This window comes from Colletes latitarsis, chromosome 5, assembly GCF_051014445.1.
Source record: "Colletes latitarsis isolate SP2378_abdomen chromosome 5, iyColLati1, whole genome shotgun sequence".
In the NCBI taxonomy this organism is placed as follows: Eukaryota; Metazoa; Arthropoda; class Insecta; order Hymenoptera; family Colletidae; genus Colletes; species Colletes latitarsis.
In genome coordinates this window covers 34149359-34168717 of record NC_135138.1, presented here as the reverse complement: position 1 = coordinate 34168717, position 19359 = coordinate 34149359, and the positions used below count along the sequence as shown (strand labels likewise).

Here is a 19359-nt window from a genome sequence, read left to right as displayed (position 1 = left end):
TGTACAAGTATCAGAACTGTAAGCATTTTATTATTATACTATAACTCCACAAATTAACTCTGTGTTTCGTTATTGTGCACCATTGTACCCGTAATACAACAGAAAGATAATAACTAAAATCCATAGGCTTGATAGTTCGACATTAGTCTTTGTCATCCTTTCGTAGTTTTACTTTGTTTAAAAATGTATCAGAAATACCAGTAATTTAAGTTATAGACCTAAGGGATAATCTAATCGTCTGGTCTTATTACTGTCGTTCACGTTACAGACGTGATATTAAACTTGTTCGACTGTATGTACATTAGTAATGACAGTAAAGTCATTACTGAGAGTAGAATCGTAACAACACAAACTTGGAAAGACTGAGCGCCATGTTATTAAAGCACAGTCCGAGTGCCCTTGCAAAGTAAAAAATAATTAATTACGCGTGTTTCAACTCTTTCGTAAGAAGGATATGACTGAGAAATTGTTTAGATTTAGGCCAAAATGCGTTCGGGGGTCAATGTTTCTCGAACGAGCGTGGCAAAAGTGGTCCTCCGGGTCGGTGACCTTTTTGTTTAGATTCAAGTCGAGAGGGTTTGGCTTTAACATCGAAATTAGTCGTCTTATGATTTTAACTTTTAAATAATACATACACATAGACATACAGTAAGGTTAAAAGTGTCTGAAATTTGAATCCCAATGCTACTCAACCTTGACACCTTACACTTTTGTTTAAATCTTCCTCGTAAAAAAATATAACCCGAACATTATCTAATTTCATAAAAAAATGTTCACTTTACCTATTAAAATAGTATTATTCATTTAAATAAGAAAAGGAAGAAAAATTCGAATTTTACACGCGACGACCTCAGTTTTCGCGTTACAAAATTCCGAAAACGCCCTAGTTTTTCCTCGTTCAAGTTAGAACGCTTCTCAGCTCGGGTCTGATTTTTCATTCTTCGTGCTATACTTTGCGACACGGAGCAGAACCGGCTCCAGACACGGGACAAAGACAACTCGAGACTCCAGGCTACGTCTCACACTCTGAATCGTACCAGGCACCTACTTCTGTACCTTGCGAGTGCGTTTGTTTGCCAATGAGAGACGAGCCTGCAGCAACGTTATGTATTATGTTTGCGTGTCTCGGTCATACACAACACGATGGTAACAGAGTTTAAGTTTGAGGAAATTCTTTGCGAAGAGACGGGAGACAGAGTGGGGGAATAGCTCGGTGGCCTTGAACGGTCAATTCATTTTGCTTCAACGCGAAACAATTCGAGATTCGTGCAGCTCGCGAGGTAGGGAAACGAAACGTATCGCTTTGATTATTCCGGTTCGCTGGCTGCTGTTTACGTTGTTGACGATAGTCAGACATAGTGAAACAGAATAGGAAACAGAGACAGTTGTTCGGTGATCCATTAGTAACTCGAACCAACGTTGATCGCGATTCATAGATAATACAACAGTTCGCTCCGCGCCGAGAACTCCGGGAAGCGATAAAGATAACTTTGGTGTAGCACGCGAGGGCAAATTTGATGCAACTTGCGAGGGATTATTGTAGATTCGATTGAATACGCGCCTACGTGGATCCAGAGTATTGTGGTTATCTACCATTTTTCATACGGATCCTCCAGAGATGTCTGTTAGTCTATTCGCAACAAATGACCTACTGGTACATCAGAATAGCCATCTTCGTCGATGATCTGATAATATTATAATAGTGCTCACACTTGGAGTACAATTGTTTCATGACCTGAATTTTATTGAAAGTAAAAGGAAGAAACTTTCAATATTTTTAAGTAAAAATTACTGGATAATGTATAATGCAGAAGACGTACTATAATAACAACCAAAATTGAAACTACCCATTTTTCGAAGAACGAGAACCAACAAAACAAAAAAGTGCCATTTTGTATTGAATATTTCAAATATATTATTTTGCTACAAAACATGCTAAGATAGTTCATCGTCAGAGGGTTAAAATCGATGCTACTGAGAGCAATATTTTTCTAAATATAAAACTTTTAATATAAATATTGTTTTAAACATAAACATTATACTTTCCTCCTTGTACAGGGTGGTCGTGTCGTGACGACCTTAAATACTTCCCCTGTTGACGATATAAAAAAAATAGATCAGGCACAAATTGTTTGTCTTGAGGGGGAGATATTGTCATAAGTAAATTACAATTGCAATGCATCTTTTGCTACGTGTTTTTGCCCAAAAATATACAGTTTTGCGGATTTTGAAATGCATTTTCCATGCCTCGAAACGAAATTCAGCACACTGCTGGTCAAGATATCGTATAAGCTATGAATGGTATTGCGAATTATGGGTGAAAAGCTTCCGCTCGTATTGCGAATGTTACTCGGGGATAATTTTCATGGTTTCGTGGAGTAGCGTTTATCGGCGTTGCGTGCCAGCTGGCCACCGATAACACGCAATGTTGCAAGCGTGGTTACGATTTTCTGTTACAATATTTTTGCTGTAAGTGTGAACTAAACTTAAAAGGGTCTCGCGTGCGTCGAGTCTATCGTGTGGTACTGATATCGAGCTGTGTTCCGGTATCGTCGCTTTAATCAAACGCTGCGCATTTATAGATGCGGTATGCTCTGTTATTTATAGACTCATGGGCTCGATTCACGGAGACACATCGAATTCCAGCGCCAAACGGCTAGGGATGTTTGATCTTTGTAAAAGAGCCGATTCTGTAAACGATTTTCAAACAAAACGACTGGAATTAATTCGTCAAAAACTCTCTGTTTTATATTCACTGGTTAGGAAACTTTTGTCCGTGTAATATCTGATTTTCTTTTATCTTAATTATATACGTTAACGTTTGATAACAACAAAACACGGCAGTTATTCGAAAAATTTGTATTAACGTGTAAGCTCGAAAACTTTCTCCCAGGAGATTGTAGTTATCAACCTAAATGTAATTTGATTGCATTTATCGCGATTATTTCTACAAATTGTATCGTGATTACATTGTAACTACACTGTAATTACATGGCATAACAATTTACGAGAATGATTACAGCACAATTTCGTAATAATTACCGTGTAATTATAGTACTTTGTAGAAGCAATTCTGGTGATTGCATTTTGCCCAACACTGTCACTAACGGTATATCAGATCTTAAAAATTGTTAAGTTAAAGCAGATTCATATAGACGCGATACGAAAGAAGTATTTTTGATTCCACGGTGAGACTGAATATTCCGTTCTTTGTTAATCGATCGTTGACGGTTCGATTTAGCTGAAACGCGATTTTAAACTCGCGAACGTCGATACTTTACAAGTTGCATTCCCGATACAGGCTCGTTGCATCTCTGGTGTTTCGCCGTTGCATCGGGAACCACTAAACCGCGATCCTCTTTACTGCATTACCAACTGCTGAGCTTTATTGCCTGTTTATGATCTCATCCGATGCATCGTCTACAATTTAAAGGCTGCTCGGATAAACGAGCGCCGCTAAAACGCGCGTAAACGCCCTCGGAGAATATTCGTGTCGTTTGCCCGAGTGGAAAATGAGTGGCGTGATCGCGCGAAGGCGTCAAGAAATTTTAAAACGCGCCACCAACTGTGCCCTAGAGACGATCATTTCACGGAATTCCTTGACTCGACATTCTGCTTTTTGTAATATGTTTCTTCGAAATTAAATTTGAATATTTTATAGTACGTCTGACATGATTACTTTGGACCGTTGAGATGCACGTTGAAACGTCTCGAAAGTTTGTTTTACTTCTACGTGATAAATTTTCTCTCCATTTTTCGACGTGAATTTTATAAAGAATTCATTAAAAACTACTCGATAAATAAAATTTATGAATTTTTATGGAAACGAGGTTAAAAATATTTTCCTGAGATATTTTTCCCTTGAACTTTTAGAGTATGTAGAAAGAAAGTGATCCTTTCATTTCCGAAATACGGGAGTGCCTCGTGAAATCTTTCTCGTCGTAAAAAGAAGAGCGAATTTCCAAAACAAGAGACGCGGAATCGCCGTTGCCAAATTGAAACATGATGAGAAACAAGACCACGGGGTGTGCTAGTGATTTTTCGTTCTGACCCCTCGCGTTGCTCCTGTCCGTCTGGCGAATACAGGTCGCGTGGAAGAATAGAACGTCACCGATAACGCCGGTCGGAAACATCGATCGTAAAACGCCGAATAAAAGTGGAGTTTATCGTGTGTCCCCGGCATAACCCAGATGTTCTGGAGCGTGACCCAGATATAGCTACAGAAACGATTTTTGGTTTTTGTTCTAGCGAGTTACGTTAGATGCGAATGATGCAATCGTCTGTGGCGAAAGTACCATTCTGCTGGGAGGTTTCCATCTTCGCGATAGAAAATTGGAAGCCAAAGAAATGAAATAAATCTCGAGGATACGCGAAAGTCGATAGAAGAGAATCTTAACTAAAGGAAATGCAGTATACAGCAATGCTCGGATAACTGCGAGTCATTTTCGATCGGATAAGTGAACGGTGGTCGTCCCTACTACCGAGAGAGGACTTTGACACTCCAAAGAAGCTCAATGTAACCTAATCTGAGCTTGAATATCGATGAGACAATGCAAATATGAAACTTTTTTCTTTTTTTTTTAATGAAACATTTGCCAATGTATTTGTGAGAGTTTCTCGATTAAAATAAGACTAAATGCGATAATATTCTATTTCATTTAATTGAATAACAAAACGATCGTTTAAGGATTAATTGGAACGACGATGTCTGACAAAATTCTATTCCAACTGCAGTCGAAGCACAAACTCATCCGTCATCTGTAGAATTCATGGTTGCTCGTATTATCGGAAAAACGAACTAGTGAGTCGCGCAAAAGCTGTCGGCGACGAACGAAAATGAGAAAAAAAAAAGTTTCGACAGCTGCGCGTCTTACTTCGAGGCGCGCATGTGTCGCGCGGTTCGATCTGCAACCGAAATGAATTTTTTTTTTCCAGCGAATAAAAAAACGGAGAACTGAACGAAGGGCACGGAAAGAAACGGCGAACGAACAGAATAGCTGAAATAACACATATGGACGATCGTACGTCGTACTCGCTCTCTCGTAGAGAGCTAGCAAATGGCCAAAACGTTCTAAGAATAAAACTGCCGATAAGATTATTGCATAACTTTCCCGCATTTAGTTTAGAACAGCTTTCTTCAACTTATACGCTTTAAAAGTACCGCGAAGAAAATTTTAAATCTGTTTTTTTTTTTTGAGTTTAACCGTTTAAAAGTATTGAAAAAAATTAATGAAGTTATGGAATACTATCTAGAGCGTGTTAGATGGTCAATTTTCGAAATAGAATGAACTTTTTAATTGATAGATTTGTTATTTCTAAATAAATACATAAATTTGATTCTGAAACGATTAAAAAATCACGACGCTATTGATTTCGTACGTGTGTGCTCTACGTCTCATGAGCTTCGATGGCTGACATACACGGAAATAACTCCGGGGGTCATCCCGTTAAGTAATCTGATATAGATTACGGAATCGATATCAAGGATTAATCCACTTCGTCGTTGTACAGTAATTTTAGACGCAGTTTTTTTTTTAGAACAGAAAATAAAATCTCCGAGAGCTAAAACTATATTTGAGACGAAAGAGAACCACACACGTTAATTGATTTTCAAAATAAGTGGTCCATATTTCGAGGACATTGTAATCGGTGAAATCGTCAGTACAGTAAACGTTTACCATTGCATTTACGCGTGCAATTTAATCGCGAACGTAACAGGATTTTGCAAATGGTTTGTGCATTGCAGCCGTTCAGTCTGAATTGTCTGACAGTCGACGTTATAATAATCTTGGTGCACATTAAGGACACTAGGGACGGGTGACGTGCACCAAGAACGCGACGCCTGGCACGATGTACAAACAACGTCCTGTGACACACTGGAAGTCGCTTCTTCATTAACCCATTCGTGGTTTACGCGTACACATCCCTTCAAAGCATGATTTATAAGCGGCTAGACTCGCGGTGTGGAACGAGACGCATCCAGGACGGAAAGACTATGCACGTCGAGGCGTGGAATGGAACTTAGGCGTCGCTGGAAATTCCAGAGGCGATTGGTATCGTTCGTTACTCGCGGAAGAAATTATTAATCGTGAATAATCCGAGAAAACTCGAAAAGCGACTGATACAGTAAAATTTTTATTTCGGAATAATAACTTTACCTGGAGACACTAAATTTGTAGAAGGATCCTCTTTAAATAATTGTTCGTTATCGTGTACCTCAAATAATATAATTCGATATAAATCCCCCAATAATGTGATTCGATACAAATAAATAAATACAGTCGCAAACAAATGAACACTTTCTTGGATCGGAAAATTAATAAGCCTCGCAAACGCAATTTCGTGGCTCTTGATTTTCGACTTGCCCTGTCACGTAGGACCACCACTCAAAATTTCTTGCAACAGTAGCCAAATACCCTGTACGTGTGGGTGGAAGAGAGAGAGTGAAAGGGGTAGGGAGCGTGTGAATGCTGTACACGTCGTGTAAAGCGCACTGCACACGTCCGTCTATATCGATCGGCCTAAATATATCGAGGCGGATTATTAGAGAGAACCTATGCCACGCGGTCTAACTATGGCACGACCGCATTGTTCCTCGGGGTTACAGTGAACGTGTCTCTCATGGACTTCGAAAATAAACTGATCGATCGATGCGTACCCACCAGACCCGTCTGTCCATGTGGTAAGTACATCTCCGTGTGTGTGTGTGTGTGTTTCACACTACCCGCCGGACGAAACTTCGAAATTTTCCGACAATGTATCGCCACCTGACACCAAGAGCTTTCGGCCAGAATTTCGCTGCAACGCAATTTCCGAGCAAAGAAAATTTAATATTCCGCGAGGACAGCGTCCCAAGGGTATTTTGGTCGCTTGTCGTTTCAATTTATGTTAACTCGTAGCCTACGCGGAGAAAAAACCAAAATGCCCCGGGGTTAAGCTGCGCTATAGAGTTATGGCATAATTTGCACTTACGGTCGTCCGCGCAAAGAACGTGCAACAGCGTGAAAATTAATATTTTGACGAGAAAAAACTGCGTCTGATCTCGGTTATACGTAACGAGCATCAGGGAAAATTTTCTCGTCACAACCATTGCTTCCTATATTAGAAATTAGGCGAATGTTGCCCCTATTTTCTTTTTATTCTTGGCATCTTGGCGAAAGGTTTTATTTTACGTTAACATTCGAAGTAAAAATATATTGTAACCTTATCTTTGCAAAAGTGTCAAGAATAAACGTTTTAAAATTGATTTGTTTACTTTAATATTAATTTTTGGCTGCAACGAATAGTTTCCGAAACAGCACCAGAAGGTTGTAACGATGGAGGGCGTTTAAATCCTTAAATTTGAGTTACTTTTGACTACTCCTCGAACCTAAAAAATTTCATCAAAATCTCATCGCAAAGAGGACGTTACGTTAACGAGAGACTTCAGGAGCTGTTTCGCGAAAAAAGAAGATATCGAGGCGACCCTTTCGGGTTCGTAACGCGTGCACTCTTAACGCTCTGCTTGTCGCCTCGGTACTGAAAGTACAGAGCGGAAAAACGTCCAAGAAAAACGGTGAAAAAGGAACCGAAAAAACGGACAGGCATTAGCGAAGCTAAAAGATTTAAAGATCTTTTACCCAGATTTGAAGATTGCATGGCAACGCGTCCCTTTTTTCGACCCTCACTCATTCGTTCAATTAAGAGAATACAACATTTCCGAAACGTTTACAACATATGAAGGAAAAATAAACTATTGGAACGGACCTATTGTTCTGGATATTTATACTAAAGATAATTTATACAACGATAAAACTGATTTATTTTGTCAATCTTCAATATCAGTGGCATGGATAATATTAGAGATTCTATCATAAGGGAAAATAAACGTCACTATTCATTATCAGGGTAAAAGATCCAATTACTGTCACCTGAACATAATAATAGTATTGCATTATATTTTTTAATTTCAATTTTTTTTTTTTGTTCTTCACTCTAAGCCCTCTTTCCTTGCATTATGTACTAAAAAGTCCATAAAGTGCATAATAAATATTTAAGATATCTTACGTCTACATTTTGATTAACTGTTTTAAGCACTTTCGAGGTCTATTGAATTTAATAAACCGATACTTCTGGCGTTACATTTTCCAATATCGATTCATACTTCATTTCACTGACTTTGTAGCACCCAGAAACTAAAATCCCCAATATCAATTAAAATTTCGTTCAAAGGAATTTCATCGCAGTCTGCGTTACGTTATCGGAGCGTAAAAAATGTTATTGTTCGAATTTGTCAGTTAATTTGTTTGAAAGTTACAGATCATTCAGAGAAATCGGCAACAAGAACAAAGAGAATCTCGCAAGTGTGAAATTTTCTTTCGCAGTTTTATAGCGATCGTCGAGAACGATGATAAACGAGACGACAGCGACGAGGATCGCAAAAAAAGGGAGGAAGCGCCGGACAAAAAGGGTAAAAATGGCACAACGGCCGAGGGAAGAGTTTCTGGGAGCCAGGCCACCTAATTCAGACTTAGATACAAAAATAATTCGGGTTACTGGGTTATCGATTCCAGAAAAAGAAACAGCCGCCTAGGGGATCCGTTGCTTCGAAATAAAATTCCGGAAAGTATCGCGCAAACGTTTACCATTTATCCTCGCTCGAGCTTCGATGACCCTAATGCGATCAGCTTCCCTTTAAATTTTCCCTAGAAATAATTCGATCGATCGATTCCGTTATTCCGACCTTCGTACGATATAACTCCAGCAGCCGAAAGGGTCAGTTCGAACTAATCTATAAAGAGTTACTCTTGTTGATTAGTTTAAAAATAATTATCATTAAAGAAGATCATTATTTTCTAATTTTCTTTTCATATAAATTAAAAAAAAAAATAATTCTAATACACAAGTAATTTTATTCGACATAAAATTAACCGATTATCCAATAACAATAAATTCAGAGTGTTTCGACGAATACTAAATTTGGATATTAAATGTTCCATTGAATTCAGAATGCAAAAAAAGTTTGCTAACACCGAAGATAACGAACGTCGTAAAATTATGCAATTCACCGTGCACGTTGCTCCCGAGCGATGTTTAAAAATTCGCCCTGGGTCAACACGCTCCGCCATCGATAACAGTGTCTCGTACTGTACCAAAGAGGGAACAATGCAACGGACCATGGTAATTCTCAAAGGCTAAATCTCCCCTGTTCTGGCCGACATTGTCTTCTATTCGCTCGGAGCAAATAACGCCAAAGCCCCACGGGTATTCAATTCGAAAACGTCGACGCGGCGCCGCCGCTAGCAAAAGGAAAACTAACGAGAGACATTCAGAATCCGTTTTTCCTGAAACAGGACTTACAACAGCTCGGTAGAGTCCGTAATGTATGCGAGGGAACCTTCCACGTAGCGAAACCAGACGACGAAACACCAGGATATGGGGGGATGGAGGGGAGATGGGAAGATGTTCCCGACGACGGAGTAAAAACGGCCAAGAGGACGAACCAGACTCGTTTCGTGAGATTGAAAAGAATTTGAAGGGGAGAGAACGAGGTAAATGCAGGCGACGGAAGTGGAACAATAAGTTGCTTCTGTCGAGGGAACGCGTTCAAGATTTTTTTTTTAAATTCGAGGGTCAAGAAGTTTTGTTATATTGAATGTAGTTTTGGTCCGGCAATTAAGGTCGAGGACCATTGTCTGCATAAATTATAACGACGAAAATTTTATAGAATCCAGAGGAAGAAGTATTGGGTTAATAAATTATTTATTTAAATTTTGTCAACACTTTGTAAATAATATTTTTACGGATATTGAGTTTATTTTATTGCAGACGATAGCGGGCCATTTATTTTAGATCGGTCTATCGATTTCTGAAGCATCGTGCAAACTACGCGAAAGTATGTGCAAAGTTCAATTCGAGGTCCTGTAAGATCGTTGATTTTTCGAATTTTACCATAATCCTTTCAGCATAATGTTCTTAAGTATCTAAAGTAGACAGACTTCTTAGAGTTCGTCGTGCAATATTAGAATGTATAGGACGTTCAGTTCGAAGTTCTACAGCGCAGTTAATTTACAAAATTTCAACATAATCCTTCTAACGTGACGTGCATAAAATTTGAAACTTTATGAAAGTAAAAAAGAATAAAAATTAATTTTGTTAAATCTCCGAACCAGGCAATTTAACTTAATAATTTCTCCTTGGCCACTTAATAACTTTTATACTAAGAATTGATTATATAAAAAAAACTTTAATATACAGGGTGTTCAGCCACCCCTGAGAAGAATTTCAATGAGAGATTCTAAAGGCCAAAATACGACGAAAACGCAAAGACGAAGACTCTAGGCAAGTATGCATTATTTTTATCTAAACTGAAACTTTCATTTCGGAAATACTAAAATTTACGGTTCATTTACTTTTGTTACCCATCTTATTTTCAGTTCAGTTAAGTCGTTCATTCGACAGAGCGATTTCAAACTTTCCTCCAGCAGTCGAAGCGTTAATATTTTTTCGAAGCACCCACTGTTTCTCGATCATTTTTAAAGCAGCCAATTTCCAATTCTGGAGACGCAAACTGCGGACATATAAATTCAGCGAACCGACGCCGGAGGAAACGGGCAAAGAAAAGCATCGAGAAAAATCGATACATCGGAAAGCGGACTGCTGGAGGATATTACCAGGCTCTGTTTCCTAGAAAATAAACGAACGAGCTTTAATATTCCACGCGACCCGTCCCGTACACCGTGTAACACCGTGAAAATCGACATTATTTAAAAACGCTCAAGCCTTCGTCGGAATAATACGGGTTTTCTTTTCATTCTTCGTCGCGGCGCGGAGATCCGTCTTCGGTTCTGGCTTCCTTTCTCGAGTTCCTTCCTTCGGATTCGCTCGTTGGTTTCACCGTGGTGAGAACGTTTTTCGCCGCATTGCCTCGCAAGCAAAAACCGAGGAGAACTGGTCGTACATTAGGGGAGCAAAACCCGTTGATGTTTTTTTTTTCCTTTTCGTGATTCAACGTGTACTCGCGGAGTCGAACTTCTCGATTTATGCGAGGAACGTCAGAGTGCGACCAGGCGAGCTTCGTGTGTAATTGCCACCGCTCAAACAGATTTCTCTCGCGATTTTTTTACTCTAATAATTGTGTTTAGTTACGGCGCTTAAATTCGTTATTGAAAATTTTCAATATACGGAGTGGTCCCTTGCAACAACGCTTCTTCAATTTTTTGGTACGCGAAATGAAACCATTAGCGACAGACAGTTGGCCAGATTTGAAATTTATCAGTTCAAATGAATTTAATAAAAGCTGAATCGAAAATGGTATAAAATATGTCAATCGCAACTGTCAATCAAATTCAATAGGTTTGTTTCTTTGAAACATCTGCTCGAAATATAATGAACTTTTTATTGTACGTTAATAAATTATTAAACGTTCGACAATATTTATATTTCACCAGCTCAGTCCCATCCACTCTGATCAATTAGATTGGAATACATCATCGACAGGTGAATCGTTAGATAAAATCTACGAAATATCGTTTTTTCATTTCGAAATAAATTACGTCAAGTAAGTATATTTTAAAGACATTAACAAATATTTAATACTTCTATAAGAGCAATGTCCTTCCTTATTTTTTAATTTCATAAGCAGACAATTAAGTTTCATATTTCTGTTGATTGTTTGATAAGAGTAATATCGATGTAAGTTTTCGAACAGATGCAAGAATACAAAAGGAATATAAACCTCGTACTTGAAGCTAGTATACGTTTTAAAAATTTTATAAATAGAATTTTTTATGTAAGAGAAACGACGTCTAAGTCCAAGTTCCCTTCATCTGGACACGATGCTGTGAGTGGCAGCTGCAGTTGGAATAAATTGAAGCGGCGGTATGCACGAGCACCAACTAATAGAGAGCCCACTTTAACGATATTAAGTTATGAACAGAATCCTCTGACCAAGAGTACCACGTACTTTATCCCACTCATCCGGCGTTGAAATCAATTTACTTCGTCTAGTTTCTAACGGAGTCACGCACAACAAAAATTATGGGAAACTTTTGTCGCGTAACAAGTGAACTTTCATCGTGAGAATTCCACGTTTAATTCTGCGTCCGTGACAAAATTGAATCCCGTGTTCAAATTTCGCACACATTTCCCGATCGACTGGCAATAATTTATTATTAATTCACTGCACGCACTACGCAATTTCAATCGCGAAAAGAGAGGCGCATCAGATGTATAAATTCTCAACAACGGTACAGATTTTCGAACGAATTAAAACAAATTTTAATTCCTGAAATCGTTTTGCCGCGAAATTGAAATTAATTTGCTGTTGACGATGTATCGCCTATGCAAAATATTGTTAATATTTTAGGTTTCGTAAAAAAATCGCTACTTTAATGTTTCATTAAAACACGTTTTTTCTTTAAACGCACCACATCAGCCCAGTTTTCAAAACTTTAAAGTTGATACATTATTGTAATATGATCAAAAAATAATAGAAGGATCGAAAAAGATACGTCGATGATCGAGGACATTTCGTTCTAATTAAATTAAATTTTGATTAAAATTGGACTAACGTTGAGCCTTCAAAAACTCGTTTATTATTGTCCTTTGTCGTGGAACCGGCGAAAGGCCACCAAGAAAATAGGGGAAAATGGAAGGAAAATTCTCGTTAGCGGGTAAACGCAACGAACCAGCGAGTTTAATTTCCGCGCTTTACGCCACCCTGCTTTTTTCGGGGGTGACACGAGAGAGAGAAAGAGATGGTAAAAAAAAGAGCGGTGCGAGATATCGTCAGAACGATAACATTGCAAAAGCTGCACGGCATTTTTTTACGACCCACTTCCAGAGTACGCCAATTTCGAGGCTGTTCGCGTACGTGGCCCAACAGAGAAGGAAAATTAATTCCACCCCCGCGTCGGCATACCCAACTGGTTTTCACCCGTTTAATGCGTTTTTTGCGCGTTCCATTCCGAAGTTTCCGATGTTAATGGAGAGAAGGGGATGGAGCTGCAACTTCCCTAACAGTGGGGATGAACTGTTTATCGATCCAGGATCCTGGCTACGCGAGAAAGAACATTGTTTCTGTTTTCCCTATGTCGCTATTTTAATCGCCACACTGTTACCGAATCTAATAAAGGAGAAGTATTGCTATCGATCAAAAGTTTACCCCTTCAAACTTCACTGCATTACTCGATATTTTTAGAAACATCGACGCTAAAAATGCAAATACCAGACTACAGTATTTTGTATGTATATTGATATATTTATATTGACCTCTGTGTTACCTTATATCTCAATTTTCCTTCTACTTTTATACGAATATACAATGCCATGACAAATTTATGTCAAAGATTAAACATGAAATTAAAGAAAATTCAATGTCTTCGCTGATGAGACTCGCGATTTTTTATTTTAAATCCACGAGTACCTGATCTTGGCGTTTTTATTGGTAAGCTCTTTCGGTTGCGTAACGATTATCAATCGTTAGTTCCAAGGTTGCACGACGCGTTTGTCATTTTTAATCACTTTTCGAGCGTTTGAAAGCACCGGTGCGACGGTGCTCGTGATCACACGGCACGTGTCGTTGCCACATAAATGCAACTCACTCAACTTGCTCGCGGAACGAGCAGACGGCAGATAAAAAGGAACAAACGTGGGCAGACGGCCAGAGAATCTGACTCTCTGAGATTCTTCTACTCTTGGTGGCAATGACTCATGCACTGTCCGCCTCACCGCCATCGCGGCCAAAAATATGCATGCACGGGCAAACGCGGGCAAACGCTGACAAACCGTGGCAACGGAACATTGACGGATAATGCGCGCGTGCCGTCATACTCTTACCGCAGAGACGGATAAAATTCTTATCTAACGCGTTTGCAAAATTAACGGACGAAAAATTTTTCCCTCAGTGTCAGCTCATAAATTAGTTAAAGCGTTTACTGCTTTGCCACAGCATGCAAAACTGCCCAAACCGTGGACAAAATATAAATAAATGTAATTCTCCAAAGTAAATATTCTTTGTATAGTTTATAGCTACCTCACATTTTCTTTAAGTCAGATCTTTTCCTGTTTTAAATGTTATTCTCATTCCAAGAAACTTTTTTTACCGACACTTACGATACATCTATTTAATTTAATTAAATAATTACGTATCACGGAAATCGTTTGAGTAAACACGATTTGCGCGATAAATTCTATGTAAATATTGGCACCATGACGATAATCAGTAGCAGACAGTAAACATTCCAGAATTGAACATGGATGAAGCACCTTCTGTTCATCGATAATGCCAAGTAAAGGAACGTATGAATGTATCTGAGAATGATCGGATAAAAATAAAACGATCGTTTGGACTATTCTAAAACTCCAAACAAGTTAAAAATAGACAAACGAACTGTTCACCGATGGACTTTCTCAAATCCTAAAAATAATTATGCATAATAGGTTTGGTCATAACTATAGACACGCTCGAAAACAGAAGACATTTTGCTGATGTTTTATTTTTTTCGAAAATTATTAATGATCGTATTAGCTTACCCTAGAATTTCAGAACTAATCTTGCTCATACTAAACCTGTTACTAATTTTATTCATTGTTATTTCTCGTAAATAACAATTCAATATACAACTATTACATAATAGAGAAATAATTAAATGAATTGAATTTAAAAAGAAAAGAAAAACGAGGTCTTTCGCTGACACAGATTCCCCCTCTGCTGACGTATCCGCAGCTGACATGTGTCAAATCCAAAATAATCAAAATAAAAGCTCCAGCCTCCGCGTTGTATATTTCGAGGGATATCTAAACATTGTAATTCGACTTGTTTCAGTCGACTTGAGCGTCAATTCGGTGTTCGAAACTCCAAGAGCTCCAGCATCAGCGATACGTAGGAAAAAAACCGAGCTCGAGCAACTCGGTAAAGGACTCATTAAAAAGAAACCGCGCGATACTCGAAAGCTCGTTAAAAAGAGACACACATTGCTCCAGAACTTGACTCGACAGAAGCTACTTAAGACTCGTCACGAACGAACACGTGATGCACGAATGAAACCCAATGGCACCGCATACGAGAATCTCCTTACGAGCGGCTGACAAATTGCGCACCATCGAAACCAAACGTCTCCGATCGTCTGGCTAAACAACGATTCTAAGAAGGAGGCGCTTCTTTGCCCCGACATTACATAAATACGCAACGGGCTTCGCGAACGGCTAACATATTGATCCAGTCGACGTCCTCGAAAGCAATGCGTACACCACTCCGTCGAAGGAAACGCAGAAGATTTCCGAATTTCTGTTAGAACTTGTTGCAACGACGATCGTGAATGGTCAGGGGCTCTTCAATTGGCAAACGTCACGGTCAACTTTCTGACGCGAGAACGTAATTGAATGTACCGCCGTTGGCCGCGTTCAATCGTCGCAATATTACATTCTACGATCTAACTCGACGATCTCGAGCTCACGCGACGCAGAAAACGTTCGCGGAATCGGTCTATCGGTGGCTCCCCCATCATGCTGTATTTTTGGCCAATCAATAAACGCGTCTATTACGAAGCATTGGAAAAGTACGTCGGAAAACCGTCGGTACTTCGTCCAGATTTCTAGATCGATGGCTGTCCGACAGCACGATAATTCCCTCGAAATTTTCCTTCGTGTCCGCCACGGTAGCATCCGATCGATTCGCGTAGGAAAAGCTACGCCGCTTCACGGTTATCGATGGAACACAGGATTCGTGTCCTGTTGGACGAAGCGACACCGTAAGATCAATCACCAACTCGACCTAATCGCATCGACCTAAATTCCACGCGCGATCGTCATCGAAATGGGGCAGGAGAACGCGCGTATTACGAGGTAGTGGAAAAGTGTCCGCACAGCCCCGTTGTACGCGAACAAAGTCGTACGCGATCGCGATCGAGAAGAATAAACGAAGAAAGGAAATCCGCAGTCGACTGACCTGGTTCTCGGAGTTGAGCAGTTTCAGCTGTTCGTTGATCAGGCTGTACTTGGTGCTCTCCTCCTTCCTCAACGCTCTCTCCTTCTTAAGCTCGGGACTCCAGAAGGTCTTGATACTGTGCATCGAGCTGCCGAGCTTTTGGTTCGTCAGCTCGAGCTCCTTCTTGAGGTTCCCGAGCTCTCGTTGGAGATCGTTGTTCTGGTGTTGAAGCTCTCCGATGTAGCCACCGCCGTCCCGCAGCATGTGCGGGTTAGGGCTCTGCCTGGCCGATCTCGATCCGTAGAGCTCATCTTCGAGGTAGAGACCGCGGTCGCGACTACGTTCGCGCGGATCCCGTATCGGTACGAACTCGCGATCGTGATCGAGAATCCCCGCTGACGCGCGATCGAGGCTAGTGTACCTCGCCGACATGCCCGCCGAGCTGGACATGGCGGGTCTCGAGGCGCTTCTGGATCTGTGATGTCCGCCCCCACCGCCCCCGGTTGACATACTCCTGCCCCTCTCCTCGAGCATCACGGGACTGCCGAGGTCCTCGTCACGGGAGTAGTACGGGCTGCCCAGCTGATGGTGATGGTAGCTGCCGTATCCGAGGTGCTCCGGCGAGTTGTTGCCGCTACGAGTGGCTCTCTTGCGACCCAACGGACTCCCGCGACCGCTCGCGTAGCTCCTCGACGGGCTACGGTCGACCGTGGGTAGTTCGCCCACGCGACGACAGCTTCGCGGCGAACGAGTGCCGCCTCCTGGCCCGACCACTCCGCTTCCGCTCGAGTACGGGTCCCTCGACATCCTTCCTGCTTCGGTTCACCACACCGACCCACCGTTTTCGTCGCTCTTCCGCCTTCTTGTGGACGACTTCGTCGGCTCGTTTGCTCGCGCGGTGCTGCTCCGCGGATAACCGACCGTTTCCCTCCGATCGTTCTCAGTCTTCCTCGGATTTCGTGGTTTACTCTTCTGGTGCTAGTTTTGTGTCAGTCCTCTCGATTTACCTATAGCTACCGGGACGTATATTCTCTACGGTATCTTTATCTCGTTACTCCTCGTGTCCGTTCATCGTGACTTCCGGCCCGTTCTTGGAACGATCGAACACGCGTGGAGATCCTCGAGCTTCCCTCGGCGAATTACCCCGTTTCCTGGCGGATGTCCAGTCGCTTCGGTTCGAACGGTCGGTCTCCTGCTCTAGCGTACCGATCGCGTCTCGATTTCGGACGCAACGTGGCGCCGTGCCGGCGTGCCAGGCTTCTACTCTACGCGGAAACGTTCGTCCACGAGCGGCGGGCATTGACGACAACGCCTAACGCGTCGATTGACGAGACATCCGGTTCGCCGAGCGATCGATCGGTCTCATCGTTCGCGGATCCACCTTCGTCCGCGAGCAGCCAGCAGAGTCCTTCGTCACTTTTATCCTGTTCCTCCGCGAGGATCCACCTTCGCGGCTGTGTCGCGTGCGTGGCTCGTTCTTGCTTCCGTGTCCCCGCGTACGCGCGCGTGTGTGTGTATGTGTGTGTGTGTGTGCGTGTGCGTGAGGTCACGACCCTCGTACTCGACGATCGATCTTTGACCTTCTTTCGCCGGCAAAACTCATAAAGCGGAGATGAATAGAGATCGAGGGGGAGAGAGAAAGGGAGGAGGATGATCCCGTTTCCTCGACGAATCTGTCCGCTCCAGTCCGATACGTATCCGTCTTCCCTCTTTCTCTGCGTCTCCCGGTCTCTCTCCTCTCTCCCTCGCCCTCCGTCTCCGGATCTTCAGGACGAGGGTGAGTCCCGGCGATCGTTTCGTCCCCGGTGTCCAGCCACGACAAAACCGACTTCCACGACTCTCTGTCCGCCGCGACGCGAGCGACGGGGCGCGTGCGTGAGTGCGTGCTTGCCTACCTGCCTGGCCGCCCTGCGTGAGTATTTTACGCGCGTATGTTTACCAGCCACGTCTCTACGCGCGCCGCGGCGTCCCCGTTTCGCGAAACCCGCACCTCAACTCCCTCCTTATCGATCTCATCCTCGCGTCTCTTCTCTCCGGTCCCGTCGTCGTCTCGTCTCCGTTGGTTACTCCTCCACGCGTCCCGGCACCGTATTCTCGCCACCACCACGACAACGATGACGACGACGACGACGAAGACGCTTAAACGACCGATCCAACCTACCGCCCGAACCGCCACTACCCACCATCCACCGCGACTCGCCACCGCCACTTCCGTGCACCACTCTCTATCTACCGCTATCGCCACCAGACCAGCATCGCCGGCGCGCACACACCTACGCACCCTCCCTCTCTCTTTCTCTCTTTATCTCTTTCCCTCTCTCTCTCCCTTTCTCTCCCTCTCTCTTGCTACCGTCAGACTCGCCCCTCGTTTCTCTTTTTTTGTCCACAGAAGCGTGGTCGCGCGCGCGTGCCAACACCGGAATAACGCGTTTCGACCAGCCACCACACTAACCGGAGACCCGCGCCACCACAGAACCGCGCGCACTGACAGACTAGTCTAATATGAGCCGAGCGAAACACCCTTTTGCTTCGTCGCTGCCGGCTGCTCGCTCTCTCTTTTCTCTCTTTGTCCTGCTCTTTGCCACCACCACCCAGGGACGCTGTCAAAGCTCCCTACCCCTCGGTACACGAGCACGTCGCGTCTACGCACGCCACTACGAACTCCAACCACCACCACCCGGCTACTACTACTACCAGCGATTAAGTCGACCGCGCCGGCAGCGCCCTCCGTCGACGTCATCGGCGTCGTTACGTCCGACTACTACTATCACGATGACACCGGCGCGTCGTTCGCTCGATTTTGCCCCGTCACCCCCACCAACCGACCACGTTTCCCCTCCGACGAACGCCCCACTCCGACGGACGGACGCCACCCCTCGCGCGCAGATGCGCGCACGGATCCATGCACGGACCCGACGTGCAGCATCAACGGGAAATTTTTCGACGGAAGATGCTTTCTTCCCGTGATTCGAAAGGTTAGGTCTGTCAGACCGGGGGGTGGGACGGTTACATCGAAAAGTACCCGAATGTTTAGAAATTATTCCTCGCGACGTGGAATAAAAACAAGGCGGAACGAACTCGCTTTTGCCCCGGGGTCAATTTCCTGCCACCGTGTCGGGGACGTACAATTATTTGACTGCGTGACCTGCCGTCTTTTTTACGAGAATTTTGCACCATCGAATCAATGAATTCTCGGTAGACGCGCGAACCAAATTTGCAATATTTTGGCCATTTTTACGCCTAGTTTTCTCCGCAGTTATTCTCGACAATTTTTTAAATTATTGTTAAACAGGATCGGTAATCTTTTTGTATTCCAAGCTGTTCAAAAATTACAAAATTGCGTTTTAATCTTGTTTGGTCGTGAGAACAATATATCTTACCATTGACGAAGTCCCTTTTCAAGCATACATGTTTCTAGAAATAATAAGTAAGACACAGACTCAAAATTAAGT

General features: G+C 42.5%; 1 protein-coding gene across 8 annotated transcripts in view; it reads right to left on the bottom strand.

The window, feature by feature from the left end:
• Window positions 1–18554, bottom strand: part of Brp (ELKS/RAB6-interacting/CAST family member bruchpilot) — a 102349-nt gene extending 83795 nt beyond the window's left edge. For 5 of the 8 annotated variants that reach the window (XM_076765371.1, XM_076765372.1, XM_076765370.1 and 2 more), the window contains exon 1: window positions 15929–18550. In XM_076765371.1, coding sequence (XP_076621486.1) covers window positions 15929–16714 — 786 coding nt within the window. In that variant the 5' untranslated portion in view covers window positions 16715–18550. Of the gene's footprint in view, window positions 1–15928 lie in introns of all 8 variants that reach the window. The other 3 variants (XM_076765367.1, XM_076765368.1, XM_076765377.1) reach the window with 2 other exon arrangements.
• Between the last annotated feature and the right edge of the window lie 805 nt (window positions 18555–19359).